The sequence below is a fragment of the Cryptotermes secundus genome, unplaced genomic scaffold, assembly GCF_002891405.2.
Source record: "Cryptotermes secundus unplaced genomic scaffold, Csec_1.0 scaffold649, whole genome shotgun sequence".
Lineage (NCBI taxonomy): Eukaryota > Metazoa > Arthropoda > Insecta > Blattodea > Kalotermitidae > Cryptotermes > Cryptotermes secundus.
Window position 1 is genome coordinate 520697 of NW_019738882.1, and position 19867 is coordinate 540563.

At 36.3% G+C, this 19867-nt stretch overlaps 1 protein-coding gene and 1 long non-coding RNA gene across 2 annotated transcripts in view; one reads left to right on the plus strand and one right to left on the minus strand.

Annotated features, from left to right (window-relative positions):
* The window catches only part of LOC117282840, a 15605-nt gene extending 13945 nt beyond the window's left edge, over nucleotides 1-1660 (minus strand). The window contains exon 1 of the long non-coding RNA XR_004513747.1: nucleotides 1589-1660. This is a non-coding gene — a long non-coding RNA (uncharacterized LOC117282840). The remainder of the gene's footprint in view (nucleotides 1-1588) is intronic.
* A 158-nt stretch (nucleotides 1661-1818) lies between these two features.
* On the plus strand, nucleotides 1819-19598 carry LOC111871229 (F-actin-capping protein subunit alpha). The gene is made up of 3 exons (XM_023864185.2): nucleotides 1819-2244; nucleotides 8549-8812; nucleotides 13339-19598. The coding sequence occupies exons 1-3, from the start codon at nucleotides 1900-1902 to the stop codon at nucleotides 13612-13614; spliced, it is 885 nt and encodes a 294-aa protein (XP_023719953.1). The 5' UTR covers nucleotides 1819-1899; the 3' UTR covers nucleotides 13615-19598.
* The last annotated feature ends 269 nt before the right edge of the window (nucleotides 19599-19867 follow it).

The following is a 19867-nucleotide window of genomic DNA, read 5'->3' on the forward strand; positions in this document are numbered from 1 at the left end:
AGAGGGGAGACAAGAAGTGTGAAGATTGGAAGAGGAGTTCGACAAGGATGCTGTTTATCACCAATTTTGTTCAACTTGTACAGCGAATGCCTTACCAAAGAAGCTCTGGACGGGCTTGGAGACTTCAAATTAGGAGGGCAAATTATTCAAACTGTGAAATATGCAGATGATCTTGTGTTAATGGCTAAGGAAGAAACTGTGCTACAGGGTATGATTGAGAGACTAATCGAAATTGGAAGGTGCTATGGCATGGAAGTTAATGTAGAAAAAACAAAAGTAATGAAAATTTTGAGACAACCAAACCCAGTCACAATAAAGATAGACCAAAAACAACTGGAGAATGTGAAATGTTTTAAATATTTTGGTAGCTTGTTAACAGATGATGGAAGGTGTACGTGTGAAATTAAATCTAGGATTGCCATGGCAAAAGCTGCATTTAGCAAGAAGAATCTTTTTACCAACAAATTGGACTTAAATTTGAGAAAGAAACTAGTGAAATTTTACGTTTGGAGCATTGCTTTGTATGGGGCTGAAACTTTGACATACAAGGCAGTAGATCAGAAACAGCTGGAAAGCTTCGAAATGTGGTGTTAGAGAAGGATGGAGAAGATCAGTTGGACTGAGTATGTGAGAAATGAAGATGTGTTATTTTGAGTCAGTGGGCAGAGGAATATCCTACACGAAATAAGAAAACAGAAGGCTAATTGCATTGTTCATATCTTACGCGGTAACTGCCTTCTAAAAGAAGTTATTGAAGGAAAAATAGAGGGGCAGATAAAAGTGACCAGAAGACGTAAGAAGATACTGGATGACCTTGGGGACAGAAGAGGATATTTTCATTTGACGGAGAAAGCTCTAGATCACATCAAGTGGAGGAACTGTTTTGGAAGAGACTGTGGAACTGTCGTCTTGACAGATTACAGATAGATGAATGAATGAACATCAAAGGTCTTAGTTAAATCTAAAAACATGCCCATAACTAACAGCTTATTATCCAGTGTTTCCTGGATATCTTCTATTAAGGCTTGTGTTGCTGTATTACTAGATTTCTTCTCTCTGAAGCCACTGCCTCAGATATCACGTTGTGCTTCTTTAGGAAGGTCACTACTGTTTTATATATTATTATTTCAAGAATTAAAAAAAAAGGCTAAATTAAAATTGGTCAATAATTGGATTTTTTTTTTTTTTTTTTTGTAAATAGGCCGAAATTTAGCAAATTTCATCAAATCTTGGAAGTTTCCAGAACATAATGAAATATCGGTTATAAAGGTTAGTGGTTTCTTTAATAAACTGAATACTATCTTTTACTAGCTTTTCAGGAATTTCATCATAGCCTGCTAAAAATTTACCTTTTAGTTTACTGGGTACATTTTAATATCACATCGTCAGTAACTGTGGAGAGAAACGTGGAACTGAAATTTAATATTTTATTATTAACAGTATCATGACCAAATTTAGAGTCCTTATTTTCATATAACCACTTTCTCTACGAAAAAAACATTAAATTAATGGGATATGTACTAAGGATTTGTAACTATTATGGATCCTGTTTTTAAAGAAATGTTTTGATTTGTTTTTCGATAATTACCTCATACCTTTTTTTATTATTTTCCATAATGCCTTGGTGTGATTTATTGACCTTGTAATTCAGTAGTAGTTTGTGAACATAGAATTACTTTCCCTTAGATATCAATTTGTAGCGCGGCACTAGACTGTGGACACCCAATTAATTGCTAGAAAATAAAACTTTGTCGGACAACGCTAAGAGAACTGAAATCCAACATATTCAACTCGTTCTACTCCATTGGTATGGTTGGTTTCCCTGTGAGAATTTCTGTTTTGAAGCGATGTTACTTACTCGGAATGACTAATCGATAGTACGCGATAGTAAGTGCTGCAATGAAAGGTGATAAGATGGCGGCTGACAATGATGAACCAATAACAGACCAAGAAAAGGTTCGAATTGTGACGAATTTCATCTTACATTCTCCTCCTGGTGAATTTAATGAAGTTTTCAACGATGTTAGAGTACTGTTGAATAACGATAGTTTGTTGAAAGAAGGTGCTTCATCTGCATTTTCGCAGTACAACAAGGATCAGTTGACTCCGGTCAAAATTCAAGGTTCCGAATATAAAGCATTGATTACTGAGCACAATGACCTTGGAGGTGGTCGTTTTTTTGATGACAGGTCTCGACAGAGTTTCAAATATGACCATCTAAAAAAGGAAGCTTCAGATTATCAGGTATACAAAGTTTTTAATAATTTTATGTTCACGAGGTAGTTCCAACGCAACGTGCTGTAGGTACATTAGGTCTGATGACTCACTCAAATAGATGGGCTGTATACTTATGACATTCGTGTCATATGTGAAAGATTACGAATTGATATCTTACCAGTGCACTTGAAAGTTATTCAAATTACAATAAATAAGGCAGTCCTGAACTCAGCCCACATAGTATTTTGTATCATGAGAACATAATGGATGTCCAAGAGAAATTGATGAGTTATTAACCTTTGTTAATAAGGCATGCTTATTCTACTCTATATGTTTAACTGGGTACACATGACTTAACAAAAATCTTGCAGGTTCATTTCGATAATTAAGTTGTATAAGGCAGCTTTTGCAGACAAAATCTGGTGAAAAGAGTGATTTTTTTTCTTTCATTCATTCATTGTAAAATTCCATCTATCCAGTCGAGGCTACAGAGTACGCCTGACGGATATAGAACCGATCACAAACAGATAACCTGTACAATAAAATGTACAATAAATACGTAACATAGCAATTAAGAAATTAGTAAAAAATACACATGCTATATAGAAATTAAGCATAGGTCAGATGAAACAATAAACCAGTCTGATTTAGCTTCCTACTTTATACATGGCAACATCTTAAATTTAATACAAGTCTTCATGCCAGAAAGTAGGTGATTATATATCTTATGCAAAAATAAATCAGCTTATGATGAATAAAACATATGGATAAAAATATAACGTTAAGATTAGTATTTACTATCAAAAAAGTCCTTCAGTGAATAAAAAGAATTTAGTAGAAGGCAATTTTTCAAAGGGTTTTTAAATTGATTCTTATCGTCTAACAATATTTTTATGTAAGAAAGTAAGTGATTAAATGTCTTTATACCCATATAATAAACACCATTTATATAAATTGACAACCTTGGTTGTTAATGGTAAAAAATATTTTGCTTCTGGTATTGATATCATAAATAAATAAGGAAATATTATCAGATACAAAGATTAATAATGAGAATATATACTGAGAGTAAAATGGCAAAAACAGCCAAAATGTGATCACATAGGTGTAATGCATTTTGCTCTACAGTAGGAATATAAGCTGTCTATGCGTATTTCAGTTATACATAGAATATCCAAAGGAGATCTTGACATTCTTAAATAATTTTCATTTCGTGCATCCTGCTGTGTTACAATATACAACTTTATATGTTATATGTTTATATGTTATGTATTTTGTTTCATTTTTATTTGGCATTCATAATTGCTACAACAGTGACATGCAAACAAGTCACATCTTTAAATATATCATTCTTGAAATCCTTTTGCCCAAATGCCTAAAGGATTAGAATTTGTCAACAATATACAGTCATGCTTGACATGGTTAACCTATAACTAAAATATAACACACACCATCAAACCAGATAAACAGTCACATTAGATACAATATGTAAATCAAAATGCAAGCCAACCTTACACGTTCATCAAGAGAATATCAAGAGTATTACAGTAAATACATACATACATATGACCATGTCAATCACCGAACACATTATGATACTGCAAGCAACCATTTGTTATCCCTATCCATTGCTGAATAGAGTTTTACTACTGTCCCTCTAAGAGAAACTCATACAGTGTATAGAATGGATGATCTAGTAAAAACACTTTTATCCCATGTTTAAAGTCTCTACATCCAACTTTCTTAATTCCAAACAGTCTGTTATACAATTTAGTATCCATATTGATAACACTCTTCTTATAAGTTGATGTGTTACAATGTGACACATGAAAATCGTCTTTCCTTCTAGTACTGTGTTCATATAAATCTGAATTTCTCGTAGAGTATAAATTATATTTCTGTAAATAGCACAACACCTCAAAAATATACAAAGAGGTAACAGTCAAAATCTTTAGTTCTTTAAAAATAGGTCTGCATGATGTTCTGCTATTTATACCTTTCATTAAGTGAAGTATCCTCTTTTGTATTTTTAGTACTTCGCTATTTTCGCTTTCTCCACCCCCAAAAAATCAAACCATAACTTACTAAGGACTCAAATTTGGCAAAGTGTATATTTCTGAGTATATATAAACTCATTACATCTTTCAAGGATTTAATAATGTAACATACCTTATTCAGTTTTAGACACAAGGGCTGCATATGTGACCTCCATTTTAGATTATGTGTTATATTGATACCTAAAAATCTGAACTGTGTTGTATAATTAATTTTTATATTTTTGAAAGTAATAACTGGCTCCGAAATGTCATACGGTTTATTTAATTGGAATAGCATTGTTTTGGTCTTATCCGTGTTTATAAGCAGGTTATTTTTTTAAAACCAAGATTCTAGCTGGATAATCAATCTTCTTCTTCTTCTTTTTTTTGTGTAGCTAGTCTAGAAAGTACCAGCATTTTGTGGAACCCAAAAGTTTATTACTCAGTTCACAAGAACCTGCCACTTGTCGTTATCCTGATCTAGGTGAACGCAGTTGATGTTAATCTTCTTTCTTCAAGCCACATTTTAGTAGTATCCTCCCATGTATGCCCAGACCTTCCAAATTGCCTTTTTCCTTTAAGTTTTCTTGCAGACATTTCTCTTCTGTTCCATGTGTGCTGCGTGTCCCACCCACCTCCCTTGATTTTTCATCCCATTGTTATTTTATAATGGGTGTAAGTTATGAAGTTCCTCATTGTGTGGTGTTCTCCAGCTTCCTGTTACTTCCTTGCTCTTCGTTCCATATATTCTCCCCAGCACCCAGTTTGTTCTCACACACCCTCTGTGTGCTTCAGAGGGTCTTTAACTGATGGCAGCAAGTATTGCTCAAATGTAATCTGCATAATTTATTCATAAATGCAATTTTGATTAGTAGTACCATTCCCAAATATTTGGAATGTTCCATGTCTTCAGAGATCTGTTAACCATCTTTATGTTATGGTTTTGTCATACAGTTTGGTGATCAAGTGGTAACCTAAGCTTATATTTAGTTCTTTTAGTATTTACTTCTAGTCAGACTTCCTTACTAGTGTCTGATAGAGCCGCTGTGTTTGTGTTTATGATGTAACTAACCAGCCCACACTGGCATATCATTGTTCCAACCAGACACAAAGTTTTTTTAACTTTGTTGACCAGTTCACAGTGACCAGTGTGCTGCTTGCCGTGAGTAACATACAAATTTTACCAATGAATCAGCATACCTGGTGGTTGATAACACATGGAATGTAGGAAGGTAATTAACTTGTGGACCTCTTGATGGAATTATGTTTCACATCAAGCAGTGTGGTTCGTGCGTGGGAGTTTGTTTATGATTTTTCAGCAGTTATCAGCTCCATTAGCCATTTGTGCTCACAGTTAGTGAGCAATGGTACATTATGGTGCAGTATACTTTAGAGCAGCGTGCGTTTCTGTAAGACACCAATGTTCAAAAGTGTTGGCAGAAATTTTGACGTAAATTTCATGATGAAATAGTTCCCAGCAGACAAACCACAGTTTGATGAATAAACTTAGAACAGTGGGACTGTCATTAGACAAGACAGACAGTAGACAGATATTGGCAAATATTCCTTTGTAAATAGGATCATAAAGGATTGGAACAGTTTACCCGCAGGCATACTAGCATCTTTCCCCTGTAAACTAAACACTTTTAGAAGAGGGTTAGGAAAGCTGTTGTAATTACAGAGGCCTTAGGTGGAGTTGAATGAAAAAAAGTGAAGTAATGTGAAGTATTTCGTGTTCTAGTGCAGTGAAACGAACACAAGCACATGCCCTTTTATAACTTTATATGATTGGATTTGCACTATGTGTACCTTATTTTCTGTATTGTATTTTAGTATTTTGTATTATTCCCTTATGTTATAGACTCTCCTTGCCTGTATCAGTGTGAGTTATACTGCCACCAGGTGAACACCCAATTGCAGTAAAATAATAATAATAATAATAATAATAAGCGCTGATTGCTTCCCGAGGAGAAGTTAGATGACATAGGGGCCACACTTGAAAGTACCCCTAGAAAATCACTGAAACGTGTAGCTCAAGATACTGGAATGTCAAAGTCTAGTGCAAGAATGGCAACACAATTGCTAAAGCTTAGAACCTATAAAACAACAGTAATTCGTGTCACCTGATCCAGCTGCTCTGCAATTGACATTCTTTTCTGATGAAGTGTGGTTTGACTTGCAGGGATATGTAAGTGTGCAAAATAATCACTACTGGAGTTCACAGAATCCACATCTAACACATGAAGTCTTGCTTCAACCAGTGAAAGTTTTTGTCTGGTTGATTGCAAAATATATATGGGTGTAGAGGGACAACATTTTCAACACTGCCTGTGATCTGTGAATTGTAACTACTTCATTTTGAATGTTATCGACCATCAGGCCTGCTGATTCCTTGGCAAAATTCATATGCACCTCACAGCTGGCAGTGCACTGGTCACCGTGAAGTGCAGAGCTGTGGAACTGGTTAACCAAGTAAAAATCCACCATGTACTTTGTTTTAATGTTGCTCGCTTGTTCAGTACAGAGGGTTGAGATATTTCAGGATGCAGTAACAGGTTGAACAACATTCAGGAATTTTGTCTGCAGGACTGTAGAAGCATGAGGTAATGAAATTGGTAATTGCTATACTTTCTTATAAGACCAAAACTTCAATTTCATTGTATGTCATTTCACTCGTCACTGTAAAGACACTCACATATGTTTCCATAGTACTGTTAAACTAGGTATTATGAATTTCAAATCACTGCTTGCTTTCCAGCTAACTGTCTACTTGACTTCCACTGACTGATAAGCTAAAAATCGACTTAAATAAGAGTTTGCCTTCTAATTAACTTTCTGACAAGTAGGAAGTTAAATTTTTTCTTTAACATTCAGCTAGGCTCCTGCCAAATGGATGATTTCTTACTGATTTTAGGCTTTATCACTGATTAACTGTTGATGGAAATTTCAGCTTTTTTGTGTTTAAGGCATGTGGATGTGAACAATGTTGGTGATGTTTTGGAGGTACATGCTACTTCGTTGTCGCTGTTGTCCTAGATGGGACATCGTGCTTCCCCGCCCCAGTGGTTCTTTCACATGAGTGACATACATACAGTAACTCATGTGTCCTACATACCTTGATGCTCAAGACGGTGGCAGCATGTACCTCCAAAATATCAGCAACACTGCCTGCACTGACTCTGTGAACATCCAGGAACTAAACTTCTTGAATGATATCTGTTGAAACATTATTACAAAACTGTTGGGACTTCCACTCCTATTACCATAAAGATGTAGTATACTGGGAGGTTGGTCATGGAAGACCTACACTGGGCAGGTAAATTATTTTTAATACATAACACAATTTTGAAATGTGATTGGTTGAGGTGAAATAATATCCAGAGTGTTCTAGATGAGTTGGTCATATACTATTGCATTAGATCTAAGCATCTGTAAACAATTTTGCAAATCTTTCTCCCATAATCACAGAAGGCTTCAACCTTTCCGTTTTCTTTGCAATATTACCTTGAATCCTTAACTGGAGACACTATTTTATGGCGGGGTACAATGTCTGCAGTGTAAGGTTTTGTTCATAAGGCTCCTTCACACACTGTAGATAACACATGCATGGTAGGGCAGAAGCTTGTTCCCATGTATATTATTATTGTTGTTGCATAGACGTAAAACATGTGGTTGGAGGCCAGGTCACGTAATAGTATGCCCACACCTATTAGATTCTCCATACTTACCCCCTTTTGTCATACCTTTCAGAAACTCATTGTACCTCATCTTTTGTGTTTGTGGTCAACTGTTGTAGAAATATGTGTACAAAACCTGTAAGTCTGTGGGAAGGGAAGTTCACGTGTCCAAATGGCACATGTTACAAGAACCGAGTAGTGAGTTCCATACTGCAGTGTGTAATATAGCAAAGTAAAACAAACTGACATCAAGATCATGTGTGACAAACTATAAGTAACTGCTCCAAAACATGCTAAAACATTACATCAGGTAACATCAGCATGGACTAGAAGGTGATGTATTATATTCAGTTTCATTCCCTTGTGTTATTTTGGGGGGAAGGAATAATTTTCTGATGGCTTATTCTATAGCAGAATTGAAAAATATTGGGAATGAAGATTTTGCTTGTTTCAGGGAATTCTTAATTATACGCACATGAATAGACAAGGTACCAGTTCTTACAGTTACATCTATGTAATGTTTCTGGAAGAAGTCTGGGACATGATTGCTGAAGTTAAAGGTGTTGCTGTAGTTCTTCATATCACCCATTGTTAAGTTTCTCATCTGGTTGTTGCTAGTCATGGACACCAGACTCGACAACTGAACAGTGGCGTTCAGCTATTGAATCAGAACTGACAACATACACGATGAGCCACTACAAGAATGGTGTCTGCAGTGTATTTGGGAAAATCCATCAGGGTGGAAGCACTGTAACGGCCTGTATTGAAGATCATCAGTTCCAACCCAACAACTACTGGAATGGTAGATGGCGTTCCCAGTGGTGCATCACTCTGCCCCAAGGATCAGCATCCATAGAGCTGCGTGGTATTCTCAAAGTACAGGTAGGGTATTTCTTTTTCAGTGGTGGATGTGCGGAGAGGACGGGAACAAGGCTGTACGCATGCATTTATATAGGGGCTCAATTCTTGGCAGGGACAAGATTTTTCTCTTCCACGTAGCATCCAGACTGGCTGTGGGGTCCACCCAGCCTTCTGTCAGATGGGTACCAGGGACGATTTTCCCAGGGTAAAGCGGCTAGGGGGTGCAGCGGACTACTCACCTCCATCTAGTGGTGAGGCCAAGAACGGTGGCCGGGGGCGTGAAGCTGACCACACACCTCCAGCCAGTGCTGAGGTTAAGAAAATGCGGATCTATACATTCACTCCCCCATATGCCTTCATGGCATAGTGCTTAATTAAGCATGGACAACTTTACCTTTTTAGCTCAGTTATTGAAATATATATTTTTCTAATGTTTCTTACTTTTATTATGTGAGTTGATTTTTTTTATTAATTTCATTTTGGTAAAATTGGTTTTGAAATAGCGTGAAGACAGTATTGTGATGTGTAGCCCCATTTCTAGGCAACGCCCACAACACGCGGCCAACAATACAGAAGCAGTGTCTTCTGCGGTCCATGTACGGACTTTTGCTATGTAATGCATGCTAAACACATTTTGCATACACTGTGACATCACACAACAATAGAGAGGCTTTGGTCCATGCTGAGTGTTTATAAATGGCAACAGAAGAAGTGTTCTATATGTGGTCCGCGCCATGCCCAGTGCTGGTAATGGAATAATGAACAAGCAGTCTGGCATGTGAGACGTGTTTTCTGTGTCTTTGGTACCAAGTCTGTTTACCGAGAGTCTGTAGCTAGGAGTGGATGAGATAATTGGGTTAGAGAATTAACTTTGGAGAATTAGGTCAAGTTCTGGAGGGTGGGCATTCCAAGGTGTTTGAACAAGAAATGCCAAGAAGACTTCATAGTGATTTGAAGTGATAGTTCCTGTGATAAGTCCGTTGCCAGGAAATGGATAGCGTGCCCTAGTGATTTGTGGAGTGGGTAGATTAGCAGTAGCACTACAATTGATTGTGAATAAGGGAGATTGTAAAAGAAGGTGTCTATAAATCCGATCACCGACTGAGAACCCTTTACTATTCCTCACGGAACACCAGACATGTGACATTATTAAAGTAGGTGCAAAAATGTTGCACATCTTACTCATATTCAGTTGACCCTGGCCATGATGATGGCGATGATGATGAAGAGGAGGAGGACGATCACATTATCTTTGAAAGGATATTGATTATTGCTTGGTAGACTATTGTTGGTTCCAGATTATCAAACAACAGTGAAACCCAGCCATTAAAGCTGGTTTCTCGTATTATGTTGTCCTTGACATCATTACCTTTGAAACAATTGTGATTGCTGTTTGGCAAACCATTGTTTGTCTCAACCTAGGAGTGTACGTGTTGCATAAACATTTGGGTCCTTTTTCCTGAAGGTATTGCCTGTGCCGATTTATTTAGGGTGATCTCCATAAATTGCCAAAATTTAATCAAAATTGGAGTCATTTTCGATAAAATCGCCATTTTGTTTTTGAGACCTATTGGAAGGGCCTCGATTTTTGGAGCTAGACTTGACATCGACCTGTAACTACTGGTAACTACCAGATATAAATAATATACTCCCAACTGTTCAGGCACTAACAAGGTGTACATTCATATTTATATATGTATGTACATACAGACACACACACACAACCAGCACTCCTGAAACATGACAGTATCTTCTCATGTTATATCTAGGTGTTTCAAGGTTGGCCTAGAATTTTTACAAGGAAAATATACGTACATGCCAGTATTTCCATATTCTCCTCTGGAAGATGTTCTCCCTTTACAGTGACATTTTTCCCTTGTCCTCATACTGTGGTCTCAAGTTCAAGGGTTCCCGAAGACATGGAAATATTTCAAAACTTGTTAATTTGTGCCATCACAGCACTTTTGCACATAAACTTAATGTACAAGAAAGCAGAGAAGTACAAGGCATTCAATGATCGAGGAAACCTGGCAGCAGCTTAGATCAGACACAAAATTTCTCACAGATTGCTGCTGTAACTGCCAATAGCAGAATGAGTCATTAGCACTTATAAACGTGCGCAATCTCGCTAGCGTAAAGTGGGTGGAATGTTTCTCCGCGACTACTGTGCCCTTCCCTGCTGGCGAAAGTACAGTCGTGTTGCTGATTGCTTCACATCAGTTTCTGTACATGCACACATTTATAAGAAGGCAACACAAACTGTGCTTTATAACAAGTGCTGAAAGTGACCCCCTTCTGCTTGCAAACATGCCTCACATCACATAAATAAATTATGTGACACTTTCTTAAGTTGGTTCATGGTAAATGAACTAATTAATTACGCATGATATTTCATTCTGCAGAGCTTCAGTGTTGCGAGGATTATCTTGTAGACTTTTTGCTTTAGGTTTCCCCAAAGATAAAAATCGCAAAAACAGCTCTGGGGATCTTGAAGGCCACAGTCCCCTGCTGATAATTCTTTCTTCAAACACTTCCTTTATTGTGACCATGGATGCACTGGCCGTATGTGCTGTAGCGTGGCTTTGCTGAAAATACTCATATTGTCTTTCTTTAGCAGTCAGCTGATTGAAGTACAGATTTAGTAATCATTCATGTAGCAGTCAGAGTTCACAGTTTCGTGGGAAAATAAGGGGCCAGTGATTCACCATGGACTTACAGCTCACCACACCCCCACTTTTTCACTATGTAATTGCACTTGGTGTATGGCATGAGGATTTTCATCGCTCCATATTCTTACATTTTGTGCATTGACATGGCCACTAACATGAAACCATGCTTCATCAGTCATGAACAGAAACTGTGGATCCACAATTCCATCGTACACATTTTGCAGCAGCCAGTTGCAAAAAGGAATTCTTGCTGCATAATCTGGTTGTCTCAGCTCATGGACAACTGTTATTTGTGTGGGCAAAATTTGATTAATTTTGTGGCTGTGAAAGCAGATCCTAGCGAAACACTGGTTTCCTGTGCTAAACACCTTAACAATTTTCGAGGACAGATCTGTAGTCTTGCCTCAGTATCCCGAACCTTTTCTTCAGTCAGCACGATCCTCTTCAATTGCTTCTTTATGTCACACTGAACCTGTGGCCCACCACTTTTTCACAAGCTTGCATACATATGACTGTAGGGAACTGGTGAGTCAGGATATTCATGACAAAACTTATGGCTACATTTTCTGTAAGTTTTTCCTTGCAAAATTTTTGGCAATAAACCCACCATTCAATAGTGAACTTCATTTCAGTATAAATGTCCACCGCCTATCAACACTTGTAACACAGACTGACTATTAATGCGACTTGCTGCAGTGACACAATCAGACCACCTGACGGCGCACATTTATCAGCACTAATGACTCAGTCAGCTATCAGCAGTTACAGCAGCAATCTGAGAAATGTCTGCGCTCTATGCATCTGTCAGGTTGCTTCGATCATTGAACGCATTCTAGCATAGTCGTCACAAATTTGGATAAAACTGGACACAATTCTTCGATGAATGAAATTTGAAAAACGTGCAACTTTTTTGTCAGATATGATGTATAATATATAATTATGATGTGAATGGTGGGAAAGTTCGTTGGTCAGCTGGAAAGTGATTCCTTTGTTCTTGAATATTTCAAGGATAAAAGTAATTTTACCATTTAGTAAATAGCTAGAATTTGGAAGGTTTTGTATTTTAAACGATTTTTACCCATTTTGGAAAATTAGTTTTGAAATGTCTAAATTTCATATTTTGTGGCATTATGTAATATTTATATAATTTTCACATGTGCTTTTTATAATCATTTAATGTGTCCTAGAGCTTATGATATACTTTCTACATTTGATTCCATTTTTTATATAAAATGTGAGGTTTCATTGGCAGCAAGGTATAATAATAATGGCACGTGTTCGAGTGATGATAGATGGGTTTTGGCTTGATAGCTGGATTTATTCGATGCTTTTACAGCTCATAAATGCACTTCACAAATTGCTATCACACAGACTAGTGTCCTCAGTCATGTTGCTTGGCATTGGTTTCCAGTGGTGTATGTTACTCTGCTTCTGGACACATCCACACAGGGTGGCGATCATCTCATGCAAACCTCATATTCTGACTGCTGCCTCCAATTCTCTGGTACTTTCTTCATTTAGTATGTTTGGAGCTGAACTGACTCATAATTCAAAAGTGATTCCTTGTGTAGCTTCATTGCGGGTCGGATAGAAAACGCTGCTTCCTCTTTTGTTGCACACATCCCTGTTGCTGTGGGAACTTGGCATGGACCACATGGAAAACACCGAGTCATGTGTTGTTACCTTGCAATGGACGTTTCTTCTGTCTCTACAATTCTTGCTTTTAGCATATGTGCACAGTATGATCTTGTGTAATGCCAAGTAATCTGGGAGGTGGCTACCATTGTTTCTAGAGGATTGTTCTGCCTCTTCCTACCCATAAGACCACAAAATGATTCAACATATTATGTGCAGTAATACTGATATTTTTATAAATAGGTACACTACTATGAAGACGGAAATGTCCAGCTTGTAAGCTCCAAGGATGTGAAGGAGAATTTAACATCCACATCTCCTGCAGAACTTGCCAAGGAATTTGTTCGGCAGGTGGAAACTGCAGAATCAGAATACCAGTGTGCAATTTCTGAAAACTACCAGACCATGTCTGACACCACATTCAAAGCTCTGCGCCGTCAGTTGCCAGTCACACGCGCAAAGATTGACTGGAATAAAATAGTGTCATACAGTGTTGGTAAGGAGCTTCGCAGCCAGTAGTTGACCCATGTCACGTACCTATGGCAGAATCACAATCTCGCCATTCTGTTTAATGCACAGTTGGTCAGAGCTATTGTGCCAAGGTTAATTGAGTGAAGTTCTGTTGTTCAAGTAATCATGTAGATTTGGAATTATTTTCTTTTTGTCTTGGTGAAATTTATACAAGGCACACTTTTCCCCCCCAGCAGTGTGGTGCAGGCTATTTATATATGATATAAACAAAATTATGAATGTGTCATATTGCACATTTTTGTCATGGTGAAATTTATACATGGCCCACTTTTTTTGCCAGCAGTGCTGTTGATTTAGTGATAACAATATGTATCTGATTCAGAAGCGTTATGTATGAGTCGTACATTTGGCTAAAGCCACTGTGATAAGTAGGGTACATGCATAATGGAGCAGCAAAGAAAGTGGTGAAATCAAGGAATGTAAACATGCCTGAATGTGCAAAATTAAGTGTGATCTCTCACTACTGGCCTTTCTCAGATGGAAAGAACAAATCAGCTTTTTATCATGATCCAGCACTTTCTTACAGTGTTGGAGCTTTAGATATTGGTCTGGCTTATTGATAGTTCCTACCCATGCAAAACAGGGGTTTAAGTGACAATCAGAGAGAAACAAAAGATAAAATAAAGGAAATTAGTTTATCTTTGCTTCATATGACACTTTCCTCAATCAGTAGAGCATTAATTATTGAATACTGTCGATACTTTCCACCCGTGGCGTCTGCCATATACTTTAATGTGAATAAGCTGTTCTTGCATGGAACTTCATTCGATGTAGTATTCAATACATTTGGACTCCAATTTTTTTTCCATGATTTTCTCTTTGCTTAACTCCCTTTCATTCGTCGACTTGCTGCTCCAGTATACGTGCATGAACCTTAAGCTGTTAATTTCAATGAAACTCTGTTTTTATTGATGTGTAAAGTTGGATAAATCAGATTTATGCTAAAATCCAAGTTTACTTGAAGAGTGGATCTCTGGCCATGTGAGAAACTGTCATAATTTGTTCATATTCATATAATGTGTTAGTAAGAACTGAATATAACAGGCTGCATTCTCTTAACCCAGAACCAACAGGAATGAAATCACTCCTGTATTAATTGCCTAGTTTAATATTGGTAGTTGTAGAAATAGGCATTTAAACCTAATTGTGCATGGTTCATGATGATAATGGTGTTGTTGATGTATATGTCTCTTGTGGTAAGTTTAGTAGGGTGTGAAGTGGGTTATACGTCATTAGTATTACAGTCAGTTATGTAACCAGTGTGTTTATTTCCTTATTCAGTAACTGAATTACATCTCAGTATATTTTGTATTTAATTTATGATAGAACCTTTTTGGAATTTTGCATTATTTTTCTCCCTACTACTAGGAAGTAGTAAAGTCCATGACTACTTATTCTCTGCCAGCTGTTGAGAGGCTCAGCCAGTAATTTCTAGCATGAGGCTGATATCTGCTTAAGTCTTGTAAGAAAATTTTCAGCATCAAAGGAGGGAAAAAGAATTCAGTATATAGTGAAATTTTTCAGATATTGAAAATTATATTCATTTGGTATTGCACATGGCAGAGTTGTCACTGTGTTCTCTGTTATGCTTCCAGGCATTTGTCATTAGCCATTAAGAGCATATACTTTTAACTATTCTCAAAATACTTACTGCATAATCTAGATTGTAATAATCTTTTCTATATGTCTGAATTTTGTTCACAGACAGTTGATTCCAACACACAGATGTGATAACTTTAATGCAAGTTTTAATTTGGCTTTAGAAAGATTAAATAAAAAATTAATGTGTATTGTTTCAAAGATCCATTTGTTACGAACTTGCCGTTTGATTGTATTGAGTTTAAAGGCTTCAGAATTATAAATAACAGTTATTCTTGTCGATTAAATTGATGTCACAGGAAGCATCAGTCATGTGGCTATCAGTACATCCACATAATCTCAGTGTACCTTAATGGCTAGTTGTCAAAGATTCCTTAAATTTCTCAGATTGAGAATTACAGAGTATCATGTTAGTTTTTTATTTAAACTTTCAAATGTAGTGTTCTTTATTTTTTAATACTTTGCATCTTGATTGTGTGATTTTTTTAATGTAGATTGCCAGGTAAAGAAAAGGCAAAGTTATCCCAGTGTGTAATTAGTTTAGTATTATGGTATGAAGACATATGGGGGAGTGGAGGCAAAACTCCACATTTCTTGACCTTGACAGTGTACATTGCCAGTGTGTCATAAAATATATCTGCAAAGCAGTAATTGATTTTGTATAGATATAATGACCAAGTTGATTTCTGCTATTTGGCTTTGCCTCTTGTGCATAAAAGAGAAAAGTAGACATTTCATGGGATAAAAAATTTCTCACAATGGTTGAATTATGCTTGCAATGAGAATGATGCATTCATGTTTGCTTTAAAGTTAATTTCACAGATAATCGTCCATTTTTTAATTGTTCCATTCTTAATATCTCTTATTAATTTTGTTGTCCAGTTCTTTCCTGGAGCTACCCTGAGTCAGTTCCCCTTCTTCAGGTGTTAGTGTTGGATTTGAGGTTCTCACAGAAGTGACTGTAAAAAGTACCATCTTTTGGGATCTGACAGCATGTAGTCTCTTAGAAGTTCATGATATTCCAGCACAGTATATTGCCACCATCTTTAAGGCCTGAAGTTGAAGGCAGTACTTTCCTCTGAAACATCTGCAACCACATGGTCTCACATAATAAAAGATAGGGAAAGCAGGTGGCTTATTGTTCTAACCTGAGGATGAAGGCAATATGTTCCTCCAAAACATCAGTTGACTTTCAGTGGTCTACATGGCATTATATCCCAGAAGATAGTACTATTCAGCTCACCATATGTTCATCAGCAGTAGATTTTCTACTTGTGACAGAGCATCTGATTGCTTTATATCTGTGCTAACACATTTTATAAAATCACAGGATTTGCAGCTCATGAAATATTAGTGTTCATTTTACTGTACTCATTCACAAAGTTGTCTTCATGTGACATTATTCAAAACTATGTTGTATGGAGACAGGATTTGTCTGTGCAAGTTTTGCAAAAAATAAAATGTACTTCCTTTCCATTTTATGATTAGCTGCACATCTATAAGAACCTCGTCCTCATCCACCACCACCACAAACTGGGGCTTTCCAAGCCTCTTTGAGTGGGTTTCCTCCTTTTTTGATCTTTTATTTGGATAACCAGTGCAGCCAGACTTCTCCAAAAGAACTGGTTTTCAGATCATTTGTACTAGCCTCATTTAAGCCTGTATAAACTGTGATAAGTATATCATCTCTCCTGAGTCAGACCAGACTTTGAGATGCCAGAAGATTCTATCCTAATACCAGCAGTTTTAAGGATCTGCAGATTTTTCATACTTATTTTCAGACCTCACTATTTAATCATTTGTATACATTATTTATTCACCATGTCTCATGTGATGAATATGGAAAATGAAACCAGTTATAAGGGAATTGATGTAAAACAGTATATGTACATATTTTTGCATTACATGTATTGCTTGTGAATAGTGCATTCGTTCTTATAATTATCGTTTTATAGCACAGTTAATTGAAAACAACATGGCGGGATATGAAATTACTAAAGAATAGAAGTGTAATATAAATATGATTGTAATGTACATTAATTTTTATTGTGTTAGTGCAATATCTGGAACTTGCCTGGTGATAATATATTCGGTGGTGGGTGCCAGTATGTTAAAGCCAGTAAATATGGAGGAAAATGTATGGGAAAAGTACTGCCTTATGTACGTAATATGGCAAATGTTCAGAAACAAGCATTGCATTACATTACATAAGGAAGATACTTTTCTCTACATTTGGAAGTGCACATGAGTGGACATTACATTTCACACCTTTGATTTCCCCCACATTCAGGAATTTCAAATCAAACTCAACAGCCACAGCAGCAGGGCTGTTTTGCACAGCATGAGACTGTGTGACATTTGATGTTACTGAGAAAACTTTTTGTTTGTTCTTAACAATGAATTCGTAGTGTACTGGACATAGATACAGGAAACTACATTTTGTGGTAGGTTCAGCAGTGTGTGTTCAGTACAGGTTTGTAAGTAAGTTAATATCACTCGTTTTAGCCATTTATAAATAAATTTTAGACAAATTATTTTATTTTTTTGGTCTTCACTAAAATGGAATTAAAAATATGTGAAATAATACAAAATTTTCATACTCAGGTTCTTGTTTTTCTTTTGGAGGGAGCAAAGCATCATGAAAATTCAATTACATACAGGAAAGGTATGACCAAGAGAGATGAACTTGAGCCATTCACAGTTTACCTCTTGAATGCTCTTGAGTCAGATTACCATGAAAGACAAGCCATTTTCTTTTAATCTCAAATTGCTGATGGATTTACTGCACACAACATGTTGTGGAGGAACATATTTTGAATTACAAAATATGAATCTCTTGCTAGGATGTAGAGATGATTCAGTCAAGCTCACACTGACCCTCTTTCCTCTCTCTCTCCCCCCCCCTCCACTCCAATGGACTGGAACTGAAGATCCTGTCAATCTTATATTCTCCTCCCCAATTCATGCACAGTCAAGAAGGAAATAATTGTTTATGAGGTGTGAGGTTCTCATACCAGTGAATGTGATGCCATGTAGCCTGAGTTCCAGGAAAACCTTTAACCTGAATATGGTGGTAACAGTTTCCTCTGCAGTAATGGTAACTTAACACCAAACTACACATCATCACATCCTGGCAGGCAATACTGTTTCAGTAATCATTGCTTTTTAGGCTGTTTGGCTAGAATTCCAGCTTAATGTATTGTATGGAAGTGGAATCAGCTATTAGATTGTAATTTTAATGGTTATTTACATTCATTAAGTGTTATAGTGAAGTTTGCTGTTACAAAAATTATATACAGAAACCTTGGGAATCTTCTGCAGAATACATTTGTGATTCAGTGTTCAGGTCATTATGCTGAACTTACTTGATTTCAAAATTTATTTGCTTTTTGTATTTTTTTAGAACTATTAAATGTGTTACCAGTACATATTCTGAATCTTGTGGCTTTATTAATTGTATGAATGTGAGTAAGATAGGATTGTTAAACATGGCTTGTGTCATTAAATTTGGTTCTGTTGTCAGCTTTGGATTTTGTGAAGAGTTTTATTTTGAGGAAGTTAATTGCTTCATTCATTATGGCAGTATTCCAGTATTTGGCATAACAACATTGAGGGAAATTCAGATCTTGAGGTAAACCGCATGTTGGAGAATGAGCAGTGTAATTTATCCATGTCTTAAAATGTTCAGAAGGCAGTACAGAAGTGAATTAATAGCATATGTGGTTGCAGCCAATTTTTAACATGAATTGCCTGACTGTTATGTACATACAAAAGGTTAATTTTGTACTGTGAAGGACTTGTGTATTACTGTAATCTTAAGATTCATTTTCTTGTTGGATAGAATCTGCAGGCAGTTGAATGTAAATTTTAAGTGTTCATACTAAGACACTTAAATTGGTACATACCACTGTACAAATAAGCATCTTTTTTCCTCAAATTTTGTAGATATGGCTACAGTGATTATTGTGCATCACTTCCAATTTCCTACAGATATATTTCTACATTAACAGCACCAGAATCTCAGTCATGGAAGAATATCCCACATCATAAAAAGAAATTTAATTCCATTCTTAAATGATGAAATGTGAGGAAGACTGTAAATTTATAATGCATTTTCATTTTATATTTTAATTCTGCTGACATCTATTTGAAATTGGTGTGATATATGGACCAGGCACTTACTAGGATGGCCAGATTTCTGCTGTGGCAAGTGAATGCTCTGGTGAGGCTTGCAATTCTTTGAAATAGGCCAGAAGGTTAATTTACTTGTTTGCTTATAATGTAAATATACTTTCGTATGGTTATTTCCGTGGGTCACCAAAAAATTGCTTTGTATGATCTATTTGAAGATATAAAGATATATTTGAAGTTGACCAGTTGTATTTTTTTCTCTCTCACTGTGGGTGATGGCTGTTAATTATCGGTGGAAGAAATGTGTGCAATGAGATCTGTAATCGTGTACCTTAAGAAAGTGAAAGAAATGGATAATATGTTAATATAATGCATTTAGATTTTTGCATAATAATAAATGCAGAGCATGATAATTATAATCTTTGAAACTTCCATTCTATTTAATCATGATATGAAATGTTTTTTAAATAAAGAACAATTAAATACATTACAATAAAATTTATTAATTATA

Excerpts from the sequence above, each read along its gene's own strand:
- LOC111871229 (XM_023864185.2), top strand. The coding sequence starts at position 1,900 with ATGAAAGGTGATAAGATGGCGGCTGACAATGATGAACCAATAACAGAC. Across the intron at positions 2,245-8,548 it reads AGGAAGCTTCAGATTATCAG|TCATGGACACCAGACTCGAC; the intron begins GTATACAAAGTT and ends GGTTGTTGCTAG. Across the intron at positions 8,813-13,338 it reads GTGGTATTCTCAAAGTACAG|GTACACTACTATGAAGACGG; the intron begins GTAGGGTATTTC and ends TTTTATAAATAG.